This window comes from Homarus americanus, unplaced genomic scaffold (genome assembly GCF_018991925.1).
Source record: "Homarus americanus isolate GMGI-L3 unplaced genomic scaffold, GMGI_Hamer_2.0 scaffold51859, whole genome shotgun sequence".
NCBI classification, from domain to species: domain Eukaryota; kingdom Metazoa; phylum Arthropoda; class Malacostraca; order Decapoda; family Nephropidae; genus Homarus; species Homarus americanus.
The window spans coordinates 3,116,463-3,134,280 of record NW_024711292.1 but is presented as its reverse complement, the minus strand read 5'-3'; the positions used below and the strand labels follow the sequence as shown (position 1 = coordinate 3,134,280).

Sequence of the window (17,818 nt, the reverse complement as noted above, 5' to 3'; positions counted from 1 at the left end):
TATGTATGTATTATATGTATGTATGTATGTATGTATGTATGTATGTATTATATGTATGTATTGTATGTATGTATGTCTCCCCAACACCTGTCACGCGAGCATCTTAGTCACAATCACCACCTGAAATTAATTGAACGTTTGGTCCCTAAATTTTGATACCAAGATAATAACATATTGGAGTAACAGACACAGACAAACAGACAGACAGATAAAAACGTTCATAGACAGACGATATAAACGTATTGAGAAAAACACACACAAAAAAAAACGTTCAGAGTCTGGTCACAACAACACTCAACTATGACTAAACTCTGGTGTATATATATAACTCAGAAGCTGCTTGTAATTCTCCTCAGTGCCGCCAGAACCATCATACAGGAAGCACGCGCGTCCTAAGGGGGAAGGGGGTGTTGCTACTGTACTTTTACCGCTCGTGTTTCTCTTATACCTCACACGTACAGTAGTTGAGATTCCTTCATTATTATACCATAGTACATCTACAGTGCTTCTATTTAAACGCTAATAATAGACAGACAGACAGACACACCCGGAAGTCACTAATCATCACTATTACGGACAAGAGGCGGCAGTGGAGAGAGAGAGAGAGAGAGAGAGAGAGAGAGAGAGAGAGAGAGAGAGAGAGAGAGAGAGAGAGAGGTTTTCATAATGTCTATTGGCGTGAGGAAGGAGGAGGAGGAGGAGAAGGGGAAGAAAGAGGAGACGAAGAAAGGGGAAGAAGGAGGAAAAAGAAGGAGTAGGAGGAGGGAGAAGGATGGAGGAAGGAGGCAACAGACTGTAACAGCCTTGTTTGATCGTTACACGGGGAATGTTGTTGCTTTTGAGGCAATAGGGAGGAGGGAGGAGGGAGGGGGAGAGAGAGAGAGAGAGAGAGAGAGAGAGAGAGAGAGAGAGAGAGAGAGAGAGAGATAATACTTTTTAACTCCAGGAGATAAAGGCGAGGCTAAGAGATAGTGAGAGCACCCCCAGGAGACGGTGAGAGAGATCCTGGAGACACAGTGGGAGAGGAGGAGGTATAGGAGACAATGTAAGACCCAGGAAGTGAGGAAGCACAGAGAGGGGGGAGGGGAGGAGAGGAAACCCAGGAGACACAGCAGCGGGGGGGGTAGAGATAGTGAAACCCAGGAGACAACACAGAGGGGGTAGGGTAGGAGATAGTAAGACCCAGGAGACACAGCAGGGGGAGTAGGAGATAGTGAAAGGAGCCAAGCAACCAGGAAGAGAAGCTGGGAGGTGCAACTCATCTAGTGCTGAGTCATGTCTGGAGGAGGAGACGAACTGAGGGAGAGAGATCTTAATGTGACAGGGAGACAGACAGGGAGAGAGATCTTAATGACAGGGAGAGACAGACAGGGAGAGAGATCTTTAATGTGACAGGGGAGACAAGGAGAGAGATCTTAATGTGACAGGGAGAGACAGACAGGGAGAGAGAGATCTTAATGACAGGGAGAGACAGACAGGGAGAGAGATCTTAATGTGACAGGGAGAGACAGACAAGGAGAGAGATCTAATGTGACAGGAGAGACAGACAGGGAGAGAGATCTTAATATGACAGGGAGAGACAGACAGGAGAGAGATCTAATGTGACAGGGAGGAGACAGGAGAGAGATCTTAATGTGACAGGGAGACAGACAAGGGAGAGAGATCTTAATGTGACAGGGAGAGACAGACAGGAGAGAGATCTTAATATGACAGGAGAGAGACACAGGGAGAGATCTTAATGTGACAGGGAGAGACAGACAGGGAGAGAGATCTTAATGTGACAGGGAGAGACAGACAGGGGAGAGAGATTTAATATGACAGGGAGAGAGATCTTAATATGACAGGGGAGAGAGATCTTAATGAGACAGGGAGGGAGAGACAAACAGAAGGAGAGATCTTAAGGAGACGGGGAGAGACAGACAGAGGGAGAGAGACCTTAAAGAGACAGTTAAAGGGTGAGACAAATTACAGGGAGAGACGGGTAGAGAGATAGACGGATACAGGGAGGAGATGACAGATAGAGACAGGGAGACGAGAAGGAAGATGAGAGATGCAGGGAGAGAGTGCCGGCAGGGAGGTATCCACCCTTTAGAGCCATCAAGGGAGGGTGGGCTGAGTGACAGGTAAGAGCAGGCAGAGACAGACAGACACAGGGAGAGTATGCCAGCAACCAGAGAGAGACAGGGAGACACACACAGGGAAGAAAGACCAGGGAGAGTATAATAGGGTGATAAGGAGGGAGACAGACACAGGGAGATAAGGAAGGTAGACGGACACTAACACAACAGACAGACAGACAGACTCACCCTTTGTTCAGATGATTCGGGGGTGGCCCAGGGCGGCAGATAATTGGCCGCCTCTATCAACAGCAACTCCCCCTCCTCATCCATGACCCTGTAGAAGGGAGAATAACCTTAGTATACCTGTAGAAGGGAGAATAACCTTAGCATACCTGTAGAAGGGAGAATAACCTTAGCATACCTGTAGAAGGGAGAATAACCTGTACCTGTAGAAGGGAGAATAACCTTAGTATACCTGTAGAAGGGAGAATAACCTTAGCATACCTGTAGAAGGGAGAAACACCTTAATATACCTGTAGAAGGGAGAATAACCTTAGCATACCTGTAGAAGGGAGAAACACCTTAATATACCTGTAGAAGGGAGAATAACCTTAGTATACCTGTGTTAATTACCTCTCTCTCTCTCTCTCTCTCTCTCTCAACATTCACACCACCACACCTTGTTGACGAAGTGAGGTTCATCCATTCTATATAACTGGTTACCTCCTGATGGCACAGGTAGATACAGGTATAGACACAGGTAAAGACACAGGTACAGGCACAGGTACACATATACAAGTACAGATACAGGTACAAGATGTTTAACAAAGTAATGAGGGTAAATATAAAAGGTACAGCTATTATTTTCACACACACACACACACACACTACCGCCAGACCCACTAATTGGCAATCTGACCAATACATCCTTCTCACTTTTCACAGTCTATTATTATGTCAGGTGTGTGTGTGTGTGTGTGTGTGTGTGTGTGTGTGTGTGTGTGTGTGTGCGCAAACAAACACACCCAGTCTTCCCAATAAACGCCCATAAACCAAAACAAACTCGACTACTCACTAATACAGGTAACAACAAAAATAATAACATCTCAAGGTAAAATCATTATCTAAGTCTTTTCAAACATCACTGAGGTCACTAAACAAACATACCCACTAAACAAAGTAAAAACATACAAACACACATCGAACTCCGCACTTACAAAATAAATAAAACAAACACACCACTCATTAACAACCACCCAAACCAAAAAACCAATAAACAACATAAACCACTCACAAACCAACATAAACCACCATAAACCAACATAAACCACTCATAAAACAAACACACCACTCATTAAACCAACATAAACCACTCATTAAACCAACATAAACCACTCATTAAACCAACATAAATCACTCACTAAACCAACATAAACCACTCATTAAACAACATAAACCACTCACTAAACCAACATAAACCACTCACTAAACCAACATAAACCACACACTAAACCAACATAACCCACTCATTAAACCAACATAAACCACTCACTAAACCAACATAAACCACTCATTAAACAACATAAACCACTCACTAAACCAACATAAACCACTCACTAAACCAACATAAATAAACAAACACTCGATTGCTAGTCACACGTGTAATACCTAATTAGAAGACAATCCCTTGAGACAGGTAAGCATTTTCATCTTCGCCGCTCTCTCTCTCTCTCTCTGTGTAATAATAATAATAATAATAATAATAATAATAATAATAATAATAATAATAATATTAAACGGTTTATTAATAGAGTTTCGGCCGGTGGCTAAAAATATACAAACTTACATGTGATTTAGACTTAATAATATGCGTTTAATACATTTACAGGGCTGTACAGTACATAAATCAGGAGCTATTTATTATTTTAACAATAGATGGGATGGTGCTATTCTTATATCTACAGTGTGTGTGTGTGTGTGTGTGTGTGTGTAATAATAGCGAGCGGACCCGCGTTCGATCCCCGGGCAGGGTGAAACAATAGGCAAGTTTCTTTACGCCATTTGCCTCTGTCTACCGAGCAGTAATTGGAGACCTGGATGTTGATCGATTTGCGGATCGTGTTCCGGGGTAATGGTTAGCCAGTGCAGTTGGCGAGTTGTCCGGTCTTATTAGTCCCTGACACTGAGTCATGCAACTCGTTAACTTAGGGTGTGGTTGTTGTTGGCGACAGCTTCTACACCTTAAACAAATTCACGCCTTGATGCTGGCTCTTGGACCGGCCATCCTCGTTACACGGGGGGCAACCATTATTGTGTGTGTGTGTGTGTGTGTGTGTGTGTGTGTGTGTGTGTGTGTGTAATAATCCAATTCACCAGTCGTGTATATCTTTACCGGTAAAACAGATTATTGTGTTTGTGTGTCGGGGAAGGGGGGGGGGGTGAAGTGGGTGTGTGGGGGTGAACATAAGAAAGTAAGGAGTCTGCAATAGGCCGGTTGGCCTGTGCATGGCAGCTCCTGTGTGAGAATGTGTGTGAGTAAGAGAGAAAGATAAAGAGTGGTAGAACAAAAAAGAAAAAGAATGGTAAAGAAAATAAAAGAAAGATACATAGTGGTGTAGAGAGAGAGAGAGAGAGAGAGAGAGAGATTTCGTGGTGTTTATAAAATGATGGATCTCTCTCTCTCTCTCTCTCTCTCTCTCTGTACGACATTATTATACATCTCCTACTTCATATACTGCCTCTTCTAGTTAGGTTAGGTCAGATTAGGTTAGGTCAGATTAGGTTAGGTTAGATTATGTTAGGTTAGGTTAGGTCGTGTGGTCTGCTGTAGCGTCGGGAAGCGTACCCTGGGTTTATTTTTAGACATATGACGTCACACCCTTCAACCAATCAGAGAGTGGGTGCCTGGAGCCCTCTACCCACTTGTACCCTCGTGCTGGGTAAAATAATATGTGGTGCAGGGGCTAGAGAGGGAAGGCTACAGGTGTGGGAGTGGGGTGGGGTGGGGTATGGGGGGTGGAATGGGGTGAGGTGGGGGGAGGGGGGTGTGGGGTGGGGTGTGGGGGTGGGGTGGGGTGTGGGGGTGGGGTGGAATGGGGTGAGGGTGGGGTGAAATGGGGTGAGGGTGGGGTGGGGGTTGGGTATGGGGTGGGGTAGAGTGGGGTATGGTGTAGGGGTGGGGTAGAGTGGGGTGAGGGTGGGGTGGAATGGGGTGAGGGGGGTGGAATGGGGTGGGGTTGGGTGTGGGATGGGGGGTTACAGTGTACAGTACAGGTATGAGTTAGCGAGGATCGTGTCGGGCTACCTGTACACACGTCACTACACCTGTAAGCACGCACCAGCATGCTAGTTTGTAATGCACACGATGGTTTCAGTAGCGAGTTATTTCTGGTATAATAAATTTAAGGCATATCAGACAGACAGTGAGTGATTGACGGTAGAGAGGGAGTGTGACGGTAGAGAGGGAGTGTGACGGTAGAGAGGAAGTGTGACGGTGATGTTAATAGCGGTACTAGTGATGGTAGTGGTTTTGGTAGCTGTTGTGATTTCAGTCAGATCTGCCCCACGCAGCGCGGCGCTAGTGGTGATGGTGCCAGTAGTACCAGCCGAGTGACCTTTTTAGATTTTTTTTAGATTGCCCCCGAGGGGGCTAGTTTATTGGGCACCCCCTTACATCATGTGCAAGGTGAAGCACAAAGGCGTTTACAGCGCCCAACAGGGAAGCATGCGGAGTTCATGCTTGCCTTTGTGACTCATGCTTTAAGGACACAAGTGCCTGAAGGGGCATGGGTTTTGTCAACAAGTTACATAAGTGACAGAAGGCTGAGTGTGTGGGGCCTGTCTAGAACGAGGGATATCTGGTCAGGGAGGGACGAGGTGTTGGTAACGGCTGGGGACCTGTAGGAGGTCATAGGGCTTGTAAGGGCAGGGGGGGTGGGGTGCTCAGGGATCCACACCGCAACCCTGCCCTAACCTTCCTACTGCATCAACACGCCCGTCACAGTAAACAATGGGCGGAGGTCGTGGGGTCAAGATGAAGAAAACAACTTCGTCAAGCACAGGAGTTTGAGGTTGTGGATCTGTTGACAAGTTTTAGGATCAGGAAGGTTGAGAGTGTCCACGGCGGGTGAGGTGAACGCCGGGGGTGGTATTATATAATGTGAGTGGCAGAGTGGGTGGTCCAGTGTGGTGAGGGGGCAGGACCCGGCCAGCGCAGGTGTGGCGAGGTGTACACTGCTCACCGTGGAGAATGCTGACACCAAGGATGACACTGAGGGTACTGTAGCAATTCTACGGCCAGCGGGGAGTAGTAGTAGTAGTAATAGTAGTAGTAGTAGATGACGCTGCACGACTTTATTCTGGTGGTGACATAACAACCAAGAATGAGTCTCACCGCCGTGTTCTTGTTGTGTCGACGTCACGTTTGTGGTGACGGAAGGCACCGGCGAGCACAAGAGAGGCGTAGTCGAATTATATTCCGCACGATGGCCATGTTGGTGCCGCTGAGTTGTGTGACCCCGGGTCACTGCAGATCAGAAGTCAAGGCACTTGCGCCAATTGCCTTACGTCGGCACTCAGCGCTGCTGCTCACCGCCATACCAGCACCCACATCATCCCTACCTGACACCCCCTCCCTCCTCCCACACCAGACACAATTTACCCAGTATTTAGCACAAAACGGACATTTGCGGAGTAAAAAAAACAACCTGTAGCTTCATACGAGACCAATACAGTGAAAGGGAGAAAGGTGTGAAGATTGGGAGACACGCCGCGCCGCTCAGGCACCGCACGTCAGCACACACTCAGTAGGTAGGAAATACTTAATACTGTACAGGAGTCAGCACACGGCCTCGTATGCTGACTCCTGCATGTCCGCCTTAACTAGTGAGGAGTAGGGGGAGGGACTGGGGAGGTGAGGAAATGGGGAGAAGGCAGGGAGTGTAGGGAGTGGTGTGCACGGGTAGATGGAGGAGGTGCAGCAAGAAAGTAAAGGTAAAGTGGCAGTGATCGGATAGAGGGAGGGAAGGCGGGTAGATGAAGGGTGGTTATGGACGGGTGGAGGGAGGGCGGGTGGGTGGATGAAGTGGAAGCAGGGCGGGTAGATGGATGGAAGGGGGTGGAGGAGGGTAAAGGAAGGTGCTGCCTGGGTCACCAGTCTGGCTCAGGTAAAACAGTAATTGGATCACCTGCAATTTAGCCCTTCCCTCCCCCCAGCTTCTTCTACCTGGTGATCAAACACCCCAACGCTACCTTGGGGGTAAGGTAGGGGGAGGTAAGGTAAGGTAAGGTGAGGAAAGGAAGGGAAGGGGAGGTAAGGTAAAGTGAGGTAGGGAAGGGAAGGTGAGGTGAGGTAAGGTAAGGTGAGGCGAGGTAAGGAAGGGAAGGTAAGGTGAGGCGAGGTAAGGAAGGGAAGGGAAGGTGAGGTAGGGAAGGGAAGGTAAGGGAAGGTAGGGAAGGGAAGGTAAGGTAAGGTAAGGAAGGGAAGGTGAGGTGAGGTTACATTAAGTTAGGTTTGTGTGTACTTGTTGTGAACGTTTGTGTGTATTTGTCGTTAACGTTTGTGTGTACTTGTTGTGAACGTTTGTGTGTACTTGTTGTGAACGTTTGTGCACTTGTTGTGAACGTTTGTGTGTACTTGTTGTGAACGTTTGTGTGTACTTGTTGTGAACGTTTGTGTACTTGTTGTTAACGTTTGTGGGAGTGTGTGGCATGAACGGGGAATTTTACCTAGCTAAAATTCCTGGGTGTGTTCAAGGTTATGTGTGTGTGTGTGTGTGTGTGTGTGTGTGTGTGTGGCTGACTGACTGGGTGGGTAGCTAGCAGGTATACTAAGTGAATAGGAACATTCCCTCCCTCACCTGCTGCTGGCAATGTTATACTCCATACACACACACACACACACACACACACACACACACACACACACACACACACACACACACACACACACACACACACACACTTTCCCAGAGTGAGTGTGACCTAAGAGCATCTCCCACATGACTGCTCTGTAAAATGAACAGTTACATGGTGTCTTTTCCCTCCCACCCCCCCCACCCTCACCCCCTCCCCTCACCCCCTCCCACCCCTCACCCCCTGCCCCTCCCCTCGTCTCTTTCTCCTCCTCTCCTCTCATGCATTCCCTCCCCTTCTCTCTCTCTCCACTATCTTTCTCTTTCTCTCCCTCTCTATCTATCTCCTCTCTCTCTTCTTCCACCTTTCATTACTTTCTCTCTCTCTCACGGTCTTTCTCCTTTTTCCTCCCTCCTACATTCCATCCTTCTCTCACTGCTCCCCCTCCCTTCTATCTCTCCTCTTCCACTCCTCTCCTTCCTTTCCTCCCTCCCTCTCTGTTTACAAGGCTGGGTGAGGTAACTGTGAATCTTAAACAAACAGTGCTTGTTAGTCAGTCACACAGGTGGAGGTGGTGGGGTGGTGTTGGAGGGAGAGATGGTGGTGGGAATGCAGAGTGGTGGGGAGGTGGATGGGAGATGGTGGTGAGGTGGTGTTGGAGGGGTGGTGGAGAGGTGGGTTGGAGGAGGTGGAGAGGGGCGTTGCATGTGTGTGTGTGTGTGTGTGTGTGTGTGTGTGTGTGTGTGTGTGTGTGTGTGTGTGTGTGTGTGTGTGCAGCCGCTCAGTTCATTTTTATACAGTGTTCAAATATGTACATCAACCATTACTTCATTCTGGGGGTGAGGTGTGGGGGGGAGAGGTGTGGGGAGGGGGAGGTGTGGGAGGGGGAGGGGTGGGGAGGGGGAGGGGGGGGGGAGGGGGAGGTGGGGGAGGGGGGGGGTGGGGGGAGGGGGAGGGTGGGGGAGGGGTGGGTGTGTGGTGGGGGCGGGGGGGAGGAGAAGGTCGCTGAAGTCATGCACGTGAGGTCGTTCATTGCTGGCTAAGAGAAGTCGTATATCAAGTCGTGGGTAGGATGGTGGTCGTTGTGGTAGTGGTGGTGGTAGTAGAGGTGATAGAGGTTAGGTTAGGCCCAAGGTGAGGACAGATGCACTAGTGATAAACACCAGGAAAGAACTGTCAAGGTTAACGGCAAAGTCGATATTTCCAACTATGAGAGAGAGAGAGAGAGAGAGAGAGAGAACAAGAGAGAGAGAGAAAACAGACAGAGAAATAACATAAAACAAACAAACAACCAAACAAGACAGCAAAACAATAAATCCCACAACGAAACTAAACAAGGTCAAACAGGACACACACACACACACACACACACACACACACACCACTAAACTGCGCCACTCAACTTAACCTAAGCCACACCGCTAAACTGTTTATCTACCCTCCAACACTCCATTCCACTCCACTCAATCCCACTCACACTCCACTCCTATCCCCACTCCACCCCTACCCACACCACCCCTACCCCCCCTCCCTCAACCCCCTCCCTCCACCCCTACCCCCCTCCCCCACCCCCCCCCTCCCTACCCCCCACTCCACCCCTACCCCCACTCCACTCACACTCCTTATAATGCAACACAGGTAAAAAAATAAAAAATAAAATACCTGTAATATAATTATACTCGTCCAGGTATAAACCACTTAATTAGGATTGACCAATATGCCAGGTAATGTAAAAATTATATATACCCAAATTTCAACATATAATCAGGTATATAATTATCTATCGATTTCCTTATATAATTTATCTATATGATTTTAATTCCTATGGTAAATTCCTATACTACAACCTTTTATAACTTCCTAAATTAGAATAAAATGAAAAAAAAATATATATATAAAAACTATGTGACAATTTGTATATGAGAAAAGACAGCAATAACAATAGCAATAATAACAATAACAACAACAATTAAAACAGCAATAATAATAACAAGAAAAATAACAGCAATAACAACACCAATAATAATAACAAAATAAACAATAACAACAATTAAACAATAACACTCATTCACCTTGAAACTTTTAGACCTTGTGAACAAAATGCGATTCAAGAGTAAAATTCTGTCTTTCTGTCTATCTGTCTGTCTGTACATCTAGCTTATAAGACGACTATTCATCTGTCTATAAATTTATCTATCTAACTATCTGTCTATTTATGTATCCTTCTACCTATCCATCCAACCATTTCTCTACCTAGACATCTTTCCACTCATCTATCCATTTATCGAGCTATCCATCCATCTATCCATCCATCCATCCATCCATCCATCTATCTATCCATTCATCCAGCCATCCAGCCATCTATCCATCCATCTATCCATTCATCCATCCATCCATCTATCTATCCATTCATCCATCCATCCATCCATCCATCCATCTATCTATCCATTCATCCATCCATCCATCCATCTATCTATCTATCCATTCATCCATCCATCTATCCATTCATCCATTCATCCATCCATCCATCTATCCATCCATCCATCCACAACAGCGTGTTCTCTCCAGGATCTAGACTAAGTTCTGAGAAGCGTGTGGTTGACTACATTAGTGCTGGGGGGGACGCCACCAGTCAGCCATACCACCAGTCAGCCATACCGCCAGTCAGCCATACCACCAGTCAGCCATACCGCCAGTCAGCCATACCGCCAGTCAGCCATACCACCAGTCAGTCAGCCACCACCATCAGCCACCAGTCAGCCATACCGCCAGTCAGCCATACCGCCAGTCAGCCATACCACCAGTCAGCCATACCACCAGTCAGCCATACTACCAGTCAGCCATACCACCAGTCAGCCATACTACCTATTAACCTTACCACCTGTCCTGGAACTACAAGCGTACTCCATCACTGTCCATCACCTGTCAACCACAATCACCACAATTAACCACAACTACCACAATTAACCACATTCCAATACTAACTAAATTAGGGTGGACGGCTGTACTGTACCTGGGAGCCAAGATGGTCTTTGACAGAAAAGATGTGACGGGTAAGGTGTGACAGTGATGAAGGTGTGACGGTGGGGAGGGTGTGACAGGGAAGGTATTAACAGTTATGGAGTGACAAGTGAGACGTGACAGATAAGACACACGATAAGTAAGGCATGACAAGTTAACCCGTGACATGTATGACAGTCACACACACACACACACACACACACACACATGACTTGAGGCTAAAAGAGGAAGGAGGGGGGGGGGTATATGAGGGGCGGGGTGTGTGGGGTCACGTAGGCGGCCGCGGGCGTGGAACAACGGACTGTAAGACGAGGGTCACGCCCGTCTCACGCCCTTCATCTACCAACCCACCCACCCTTCGCACCCACACAAACAACCATCACAACCACACCAACAAGAGTGTAATAGTAGTAGTAGTAGCAGTAGTAGTAGTAGTAGTAGTAGTAGTGGTAGTAGTATGCTTTCAGCCTTACTTACGAGGTCGTTCCCTGGGTATTATTATGTGTGTGTTTGGTGTGTACAGTACAGATGGAGGTGCTGGCAGGAGGGGTATTGGGGGAGCGTGACACGGAGGAAGGTGAAGGAGAGCTTTGAGAACATGGATGAAGCCGCCAGAGGGGAGGAGGAGAGTGGGGGAGAAGAGGAGAGGAGAGGAGGAGAGGAAGAGGGGGAGAGAGGGAAGGGAAGAGGTCCTGTCTATAAATGGAACGAGGAGAGAGAGAGAGAGAGAGAGAGTGAGAGAGAGAGAGAGGCACTGTACACAAGGAGCCATCACACCTCTTTTAAGATTCTCACACCACCCATTACCACCACTACTACCCATATCACCACCCATTACCCATATCACCACCCATTACCCATATCACCACCCATTACCCTTATCACCAACCACACCATTCACCATCACCCACACCATTCACCACTGCACCATAATGTATCACTGTACACTGCACCACCACTGTACCCTGAAGCCGCACCAAAATGCACCCCACTGTACCCCGCACCACCACCACCACTGTACCCTATACCACCAACACTGTACCCTGCCCCACCACTGTACTCTACACCACCACAACTGTACCCTGAAGCACCATCACCTCAGATCACCAGGTTAACCTTGGGCCAACTCGTCATGTTACCGACCAACTCAATTTTGACCAAACCAGATCCTGCTAAACATTCTCTTCCACATTAAAATATTTCTTTGTTTATTTTTTCATCAATCTTCACTTTAAGTTTCATCAATATTGAATTTATGTTTACCATCAATCTTTATTTTACTTTTTTCATCAATCTTTATTTTTTTTCTACTTTCCATTTTGTACCAATAAAAAAAAATATCACAAAATTACAACGTTTTTGTTTTGATTTTCAACTAAATAAAAAAAATGAGGATGAAGAAAAAATTTATATAAAATTGTGGTTCTCGTCCATGGGATTTTTGATAAAACACCACTCAGCCCACTCCAGCTTGTCTTAGCCCACTCCACCCCACCTAACCACCCCTACCTCACCCCACCTTCGTAAAACATACTTATTTTACCTTTGTTGAACATAAGTAATCCCCCCTCCCGTTGAACATAAGTAATCGTTGAACACAAGTAATCCCCTCCCGTTGAACACAAGTAATCCCTCCGTTGAACATAGTTGAACATAAGTAATCCCCCTCCATAGTTGAACACAAGTAATCCTCCCGTTGAACAACATAGTAATCCTCCCGTTGAACATAAGTAATCCCCCCTCCGTTGAACATAAGTAATCCCCCTCCCGTTGAACACAAGTAATCTTCCCTCGTTGAACATTTACACCATTTTCTGTAGACTATTGGAAGACTCGGTTGATATATGTGTGTGTGTGTGTGTGTGTGTGTGAGTACGGAAGTCCCAAGTGTTTGTTGTAAATGTTATTTTTCTTTTGTTCTGAATGAAGGAAGTGAAGAGACCACCAGTTACACACACACACACACACACACACACACACACACACACACACACACTCTCTCCTGCCCCTTCCACCTTCTCCACCACCACCTCTTCCTCTTCACAACAAACCATCTGTACTACACACACACACACACAGACCCATCCCTCCCCACCCTAACAACCCCTCCCCCCACCTCCTACCCCTCCTGACCACCTCCCCGGCGGCAAGGAGGAGGAGGAGGAGGAGGAGAGACACAGGTGGGACTAAGGAATGCGGTCTACTGTTTTATCACAACACCGCCTATAGCTTCAAGGTGAGAGGACACCGCCCGCCACCACCCACCACCCCACCCACCCACCCACCCACCCACGCTCTGGGAAACGAACATAGGATTACGAGATGCGTCGGTCCAGCCAGCCATCCCAGCTATGAGAGGAATCCGGGTATTTATTTCATCCATTGGCAGAAGGGAGGGGAGGGGAGGAGAAAGTGAGGAGGAAAAGGGGGAAAGAGGGAGGGGGCGAAGAAAGGTGATAAGGGAGGAGGAAAGGAAAACGAGGAGGAAAGAGAGGGAGGCAGGAAGGAGAGAGGGATGGGAGGTTGGGAGGGAGAGAGAGAGGGATGGGAGGGCGGTAGGAAGGAGAGCACTTGAAGCCGTGACTCAAGAACTTGGGGATTCACGAATCATCTTGATAACTGTAAAGAAAGATGGAGGCAGAGAAGCGGAAGGGGAGGAGACGGGAAGAGAAGATAAACAGGAGAGGAGGAAGACGGAAGAGGGCGAGTGCAGTGACAGGGCTGGGAAGGGAGGGACATACTGGCAAGGTGAGAGGGGTAGTAGCAGAGTGGGGGGAGGGGCAGAGTGGAGGGTAGTGGCAGAGTGGGGGGTGGTGGCAGAGTGGGGGAGGGGGTGGAGGTGGGGAGGTAGTGGCAGAGTGGGGGGAGGTGAGTGGCAGAGTGGGGGAGGGTAGTGGCAGAGTGGGGAGAGTGACAGAGTGGGGGGGAGGGTAGTGGCAGGTGGCAGAGTGGGGGGTAGTGGGCAGAGTGGGGGAGGGTAGTAGCAGAGTGGGGTAGTGGCAGAGTGGGAGGGTAGGGTGGGGGTAGTGGCAGAGTGGGGGAGGGTAGTGGGCAGAGGTAGAGGTGGGGAGGTAGTGGCAGAGTGGGGGGAGGTGGTGTGGCAGAGTGGGGGAGGGTAGTGGCAGAGTGGGGGAGGGTAGGGGATAGTAGCAGAGTTAGTGGCAGGGGGTAGTGGCAGAGGACGTGGCCTGGGTGGTAACTGCATTCTTCACCACCGCCCAAATTAGGGTAGTGGTGAGAATCCGCGTCAAGTGCATACAACTAACTCAAACCTGCTGTGGGTGGGTGGGAGAGAGAGAGAGAGAGTCAAAACAAATCAAGGAAGACGACACAGAGACAGACCCAGTTTCACACACACACACACACACACACACACACACACACACACACACACACGAGATGAGTTATGGCAGTCCAACGTCCGCCATTCCTAACATTGACTGATAATGTTATTTTAGATGTTTTTGAGGGCGATTTTATTTTTTTATTGATTTTTTTGTAGGAGGCCAAGAGATGGGATTTGGGAGGGAGGGAGGGAGGGAGGAAGTTCACCAGGTATATAAAAAGTTCACCCTCATCACCAATGGTTACACAAACGCGTACAGTACTTGATCAACTTCCGGTTTACTCAGGAGAAAGTAGCGTAGTGGGGGGTATCAGCGGGCGACCTTCATCCCCTGTGTCAAGATACGCTGAGGGGAGGAGTCTACCGTCACCTCGCCTTCAAGGTCATGGTAGGGCAGTGGGCCGTCGTGGTGGTGGAGGTCATGGTGGTGGGTGGAGGTCATTACTATATGGGTGGAGGTCATGGTAAGTGGTGGTGGTGGTGGTGTGGAGGTCATCACTAAGGGGGGTGGAGATAGTGGTGGTGGGCGGCGGTCATCTCATCACCATGGGCGGCAGGATAATGGTGGGTGACGACCATCATGGCGGCAACTACACAAGGGGATAAATGCCCTTGAGTTCCCCCCTTCCTCCCACTACCACTACATACCATATTCTGTTAGCACCTTGTGTACAGTACCTCGCCTCCACCCAACAGCGTAGCAAATCTCTCTCTCTCTCTCTCTGAATAAAATAGTCTTGTGTTTGCCCCCAGGTATATATTTAAAATACTACTACTATTGCTACTACTATTACTACTAACACCACTACTACTACTACTACTAATAATAATAATAATAAAACAGAAAATGATGTACTATTTCAACTTCTAAATCACTCTACCCGTGTACCTCTATCATCACATCATCACAACCTTGAAATACGAGGAGGAAGAAGGGGAGGAGGGGAGGATGGATAACTTGTTGTAGGTGCGTCACTATCACCCTGCACCGTCCACACACACACACACACACACACACACACACACACACACACACACACACCATCCCTGGAATGTGTATACCTTGAGGGTCCCCGAACCACTCTCGCTAGTTACATAACACATATATAAACATAACTACGGTCATTAGACAAACGTTAAATCACACACATATATATATACCAGTCAGCTATAAACTTATATACAACATCAAATTCTATATCCACTCGTATATAAATTAGGTCAACAAAACAAAAATAATTCTGAATTCCCCTGAGTTGTTTACAAGTGGCGGGCGTTTACACCACCAGAGTGAGAGTAAATACCAGCTGGGATGTAACACCTCCTATACGCCTCCTCCTGCCAGGGTGGAGGTCGGGGAGATAACCTTGGAGACCCGAGTAGAAGAAGTAGGAGATTAGGAGGGGTACCACACACACACACACACACACACACACACACACACACACACGAATTTGTTTCAGTTACGTGAGACCAAGTATGAACTAATTGACCTTGTAATATAATTGGATGATGACCATGATGGATGATGATGACCTTGAACGATTATGACCTTGGTGGATGATGACTGATGGATGATGACTTTGGTGAATAATGACTGGTGGATGATGACCTTGATGGATGACCTTACCTGTGATATAGGTACCTGGTAAGGGTAAGATACCTATGTGATATTAAACCACCTGAAGATTAGCACCCCCAGCTTATTTTTTTTCACCTGATGATTATACACCCAAACGCTTACCTAACCTAACCTAACCTAACCTAACCTAGTCTAGTCTAGTCTAACCTAACCTAACCTAACCCCACCAGGTAGCATTAGGTTGTTTCAATCATCAGGTGAAATAAGCTCGTGTCTAATCAACAGGTAAGTTGTAATCACTAACTTCATAGGTCCAGACACAAATACTCTACCTTCAGCACCAATGACCTCGACTGACCTTGCCTTTTAACCCAGTGACCCAATAACCAGCAGCGGGGGTGGGGGGGGTGGTGACCTTCCTGACATATAGCGGCATGGCAGCTATGTAATGTCATCTTCATCAGTACATGTATATCAATTAAACTTCACATATCGTTCTTAAGTACAGAATTTTTACGTTATAAACTACAGGTACAGTAATTCCAATGTGGTTACAGTATCATAATAAAGTTGATTACAGGGATACAGGTACAGTGGGTGGGTCAACCTGTCCGTTCTCCTAATTATGTTCGATGCCTTAAACATTAGGGGTACAGTACATCACCTTTCCTTACCCCCCTCTCTCTCTCTCTCTCTCCTTCCGCCTTCCTTCCCTCTACTACCACCCACTCCATTCCTCTCTACGCCTGACCTTCATTCTCCCTCCCTCCCTCCCTCCCTCCCTCCCTAACGCCTGACCTCCAACCCTCCCTCTCTTCCTCCATCTCACCCTCCCTCCCTCTGCCTCATTTTGACCCTGAACTAAATCTGGTGCCCAACTGCTCGACATCCCTCACTCCCTCTTGTCCCTCCCAACTCCCTCCTTCATTATTGTTATCCCTTTCCTTCAGCATTACACCTCCCTCTCTCCCTCCTTCCTTCCTTCCTTCCATCCATCAGCCCCGCGCTGTTGCCCCATTCCTCCCTCCCTCCCTCCTCACAACTCTCTCTCCCTTCACACTGTTGTTCCTACCTTCCCTCCTTCCCTCCGCAGTTATCCTTACCCTCCTTCCCTCCACACTGTTATCCTTACCCTCCCTCCCTCCATATCATTGTCCCTACCTCCCTCCCTCCATCCACACTGCTTTCCCTCCCTCTCTGCCTACCTGTTGTCCCTACCTCCCTCCCTCCAAACTGCTGCCTCTCCCTCCCTCCAACCATCCGCTCCCCCCCGCCTACCTGTTGCACGGCTCAACAGGTATCACGTGGATCATTATTTCAAGGTGCGTTCAACAAGCCGAAATCTCTCACCTGTATTTCCACCCTCCTTACTCTCCCGGAAGGATGATTAAGCTGAGGGATGATTAAGCTGAAGGATGATTAAGCTGAAGGATGATCAAACCAAAGGATGATTAAGCTGAGGGATGATTAAGCTGATGGATGATTAAGCTGAGGAATGATTAACCTGAGGGATGATTAAGCTGAAGGATGATCAAACCAAAGGATGATCAAACCAAAGGATGATTAAACTGAGGGATGATTAAGCTGATGGATGATTAAGCTGAGGGATGATTAAGCTGATGGATGATTAAGCTGATGGAAGATTAAGCTAAGGGATTAAGCTGAAGGATAATTAAGGTTAAGGGTGAATTAAGCGGGAGGATAATTAAGCTGATGGATGATTAACAAGGAAAAATAGATGAAGAATGATAATTACGTGGAAGAATGAATGAGAAGAATGATTCATAAAAAGAATAAACAGGAATAAAAAAAAACCGAAGACTGATTACCTATACACGGATGATTAGGAATGAGGGCGAGGTAAATAATGACAGGTTAGGAAATAATAATAATAATAATAATAACTGATAATAATAAAAATAGTAAACAAACACCCAAACTCACCCCCACACACAC

At 47.5% G+C, this 17,818-nt stretch overlaps 1 protein-coding gene across 1 annotated transcript in view; it reads right to left on the bottom strand.

Moving 5' to 3' along the window:
- Positions 1-17,818, bottom strand: part of LOC121873055 (protein ecdysoneless homolog) — a 102,937-nt gene that overhangs the window by 43,732 nt on the left and 41,387 nt on the right. The window contains exon 4 of the mRNA XM_042376399.1: positions 2,307-2,394. Within this exon, the coding sequence (XP_042232333.1) occupies positions 2,307-2,394 (88 nt within the window). The remainder of the gene's footprint in view (positions 1-2,306; positions 2,395-17,818) is intronic.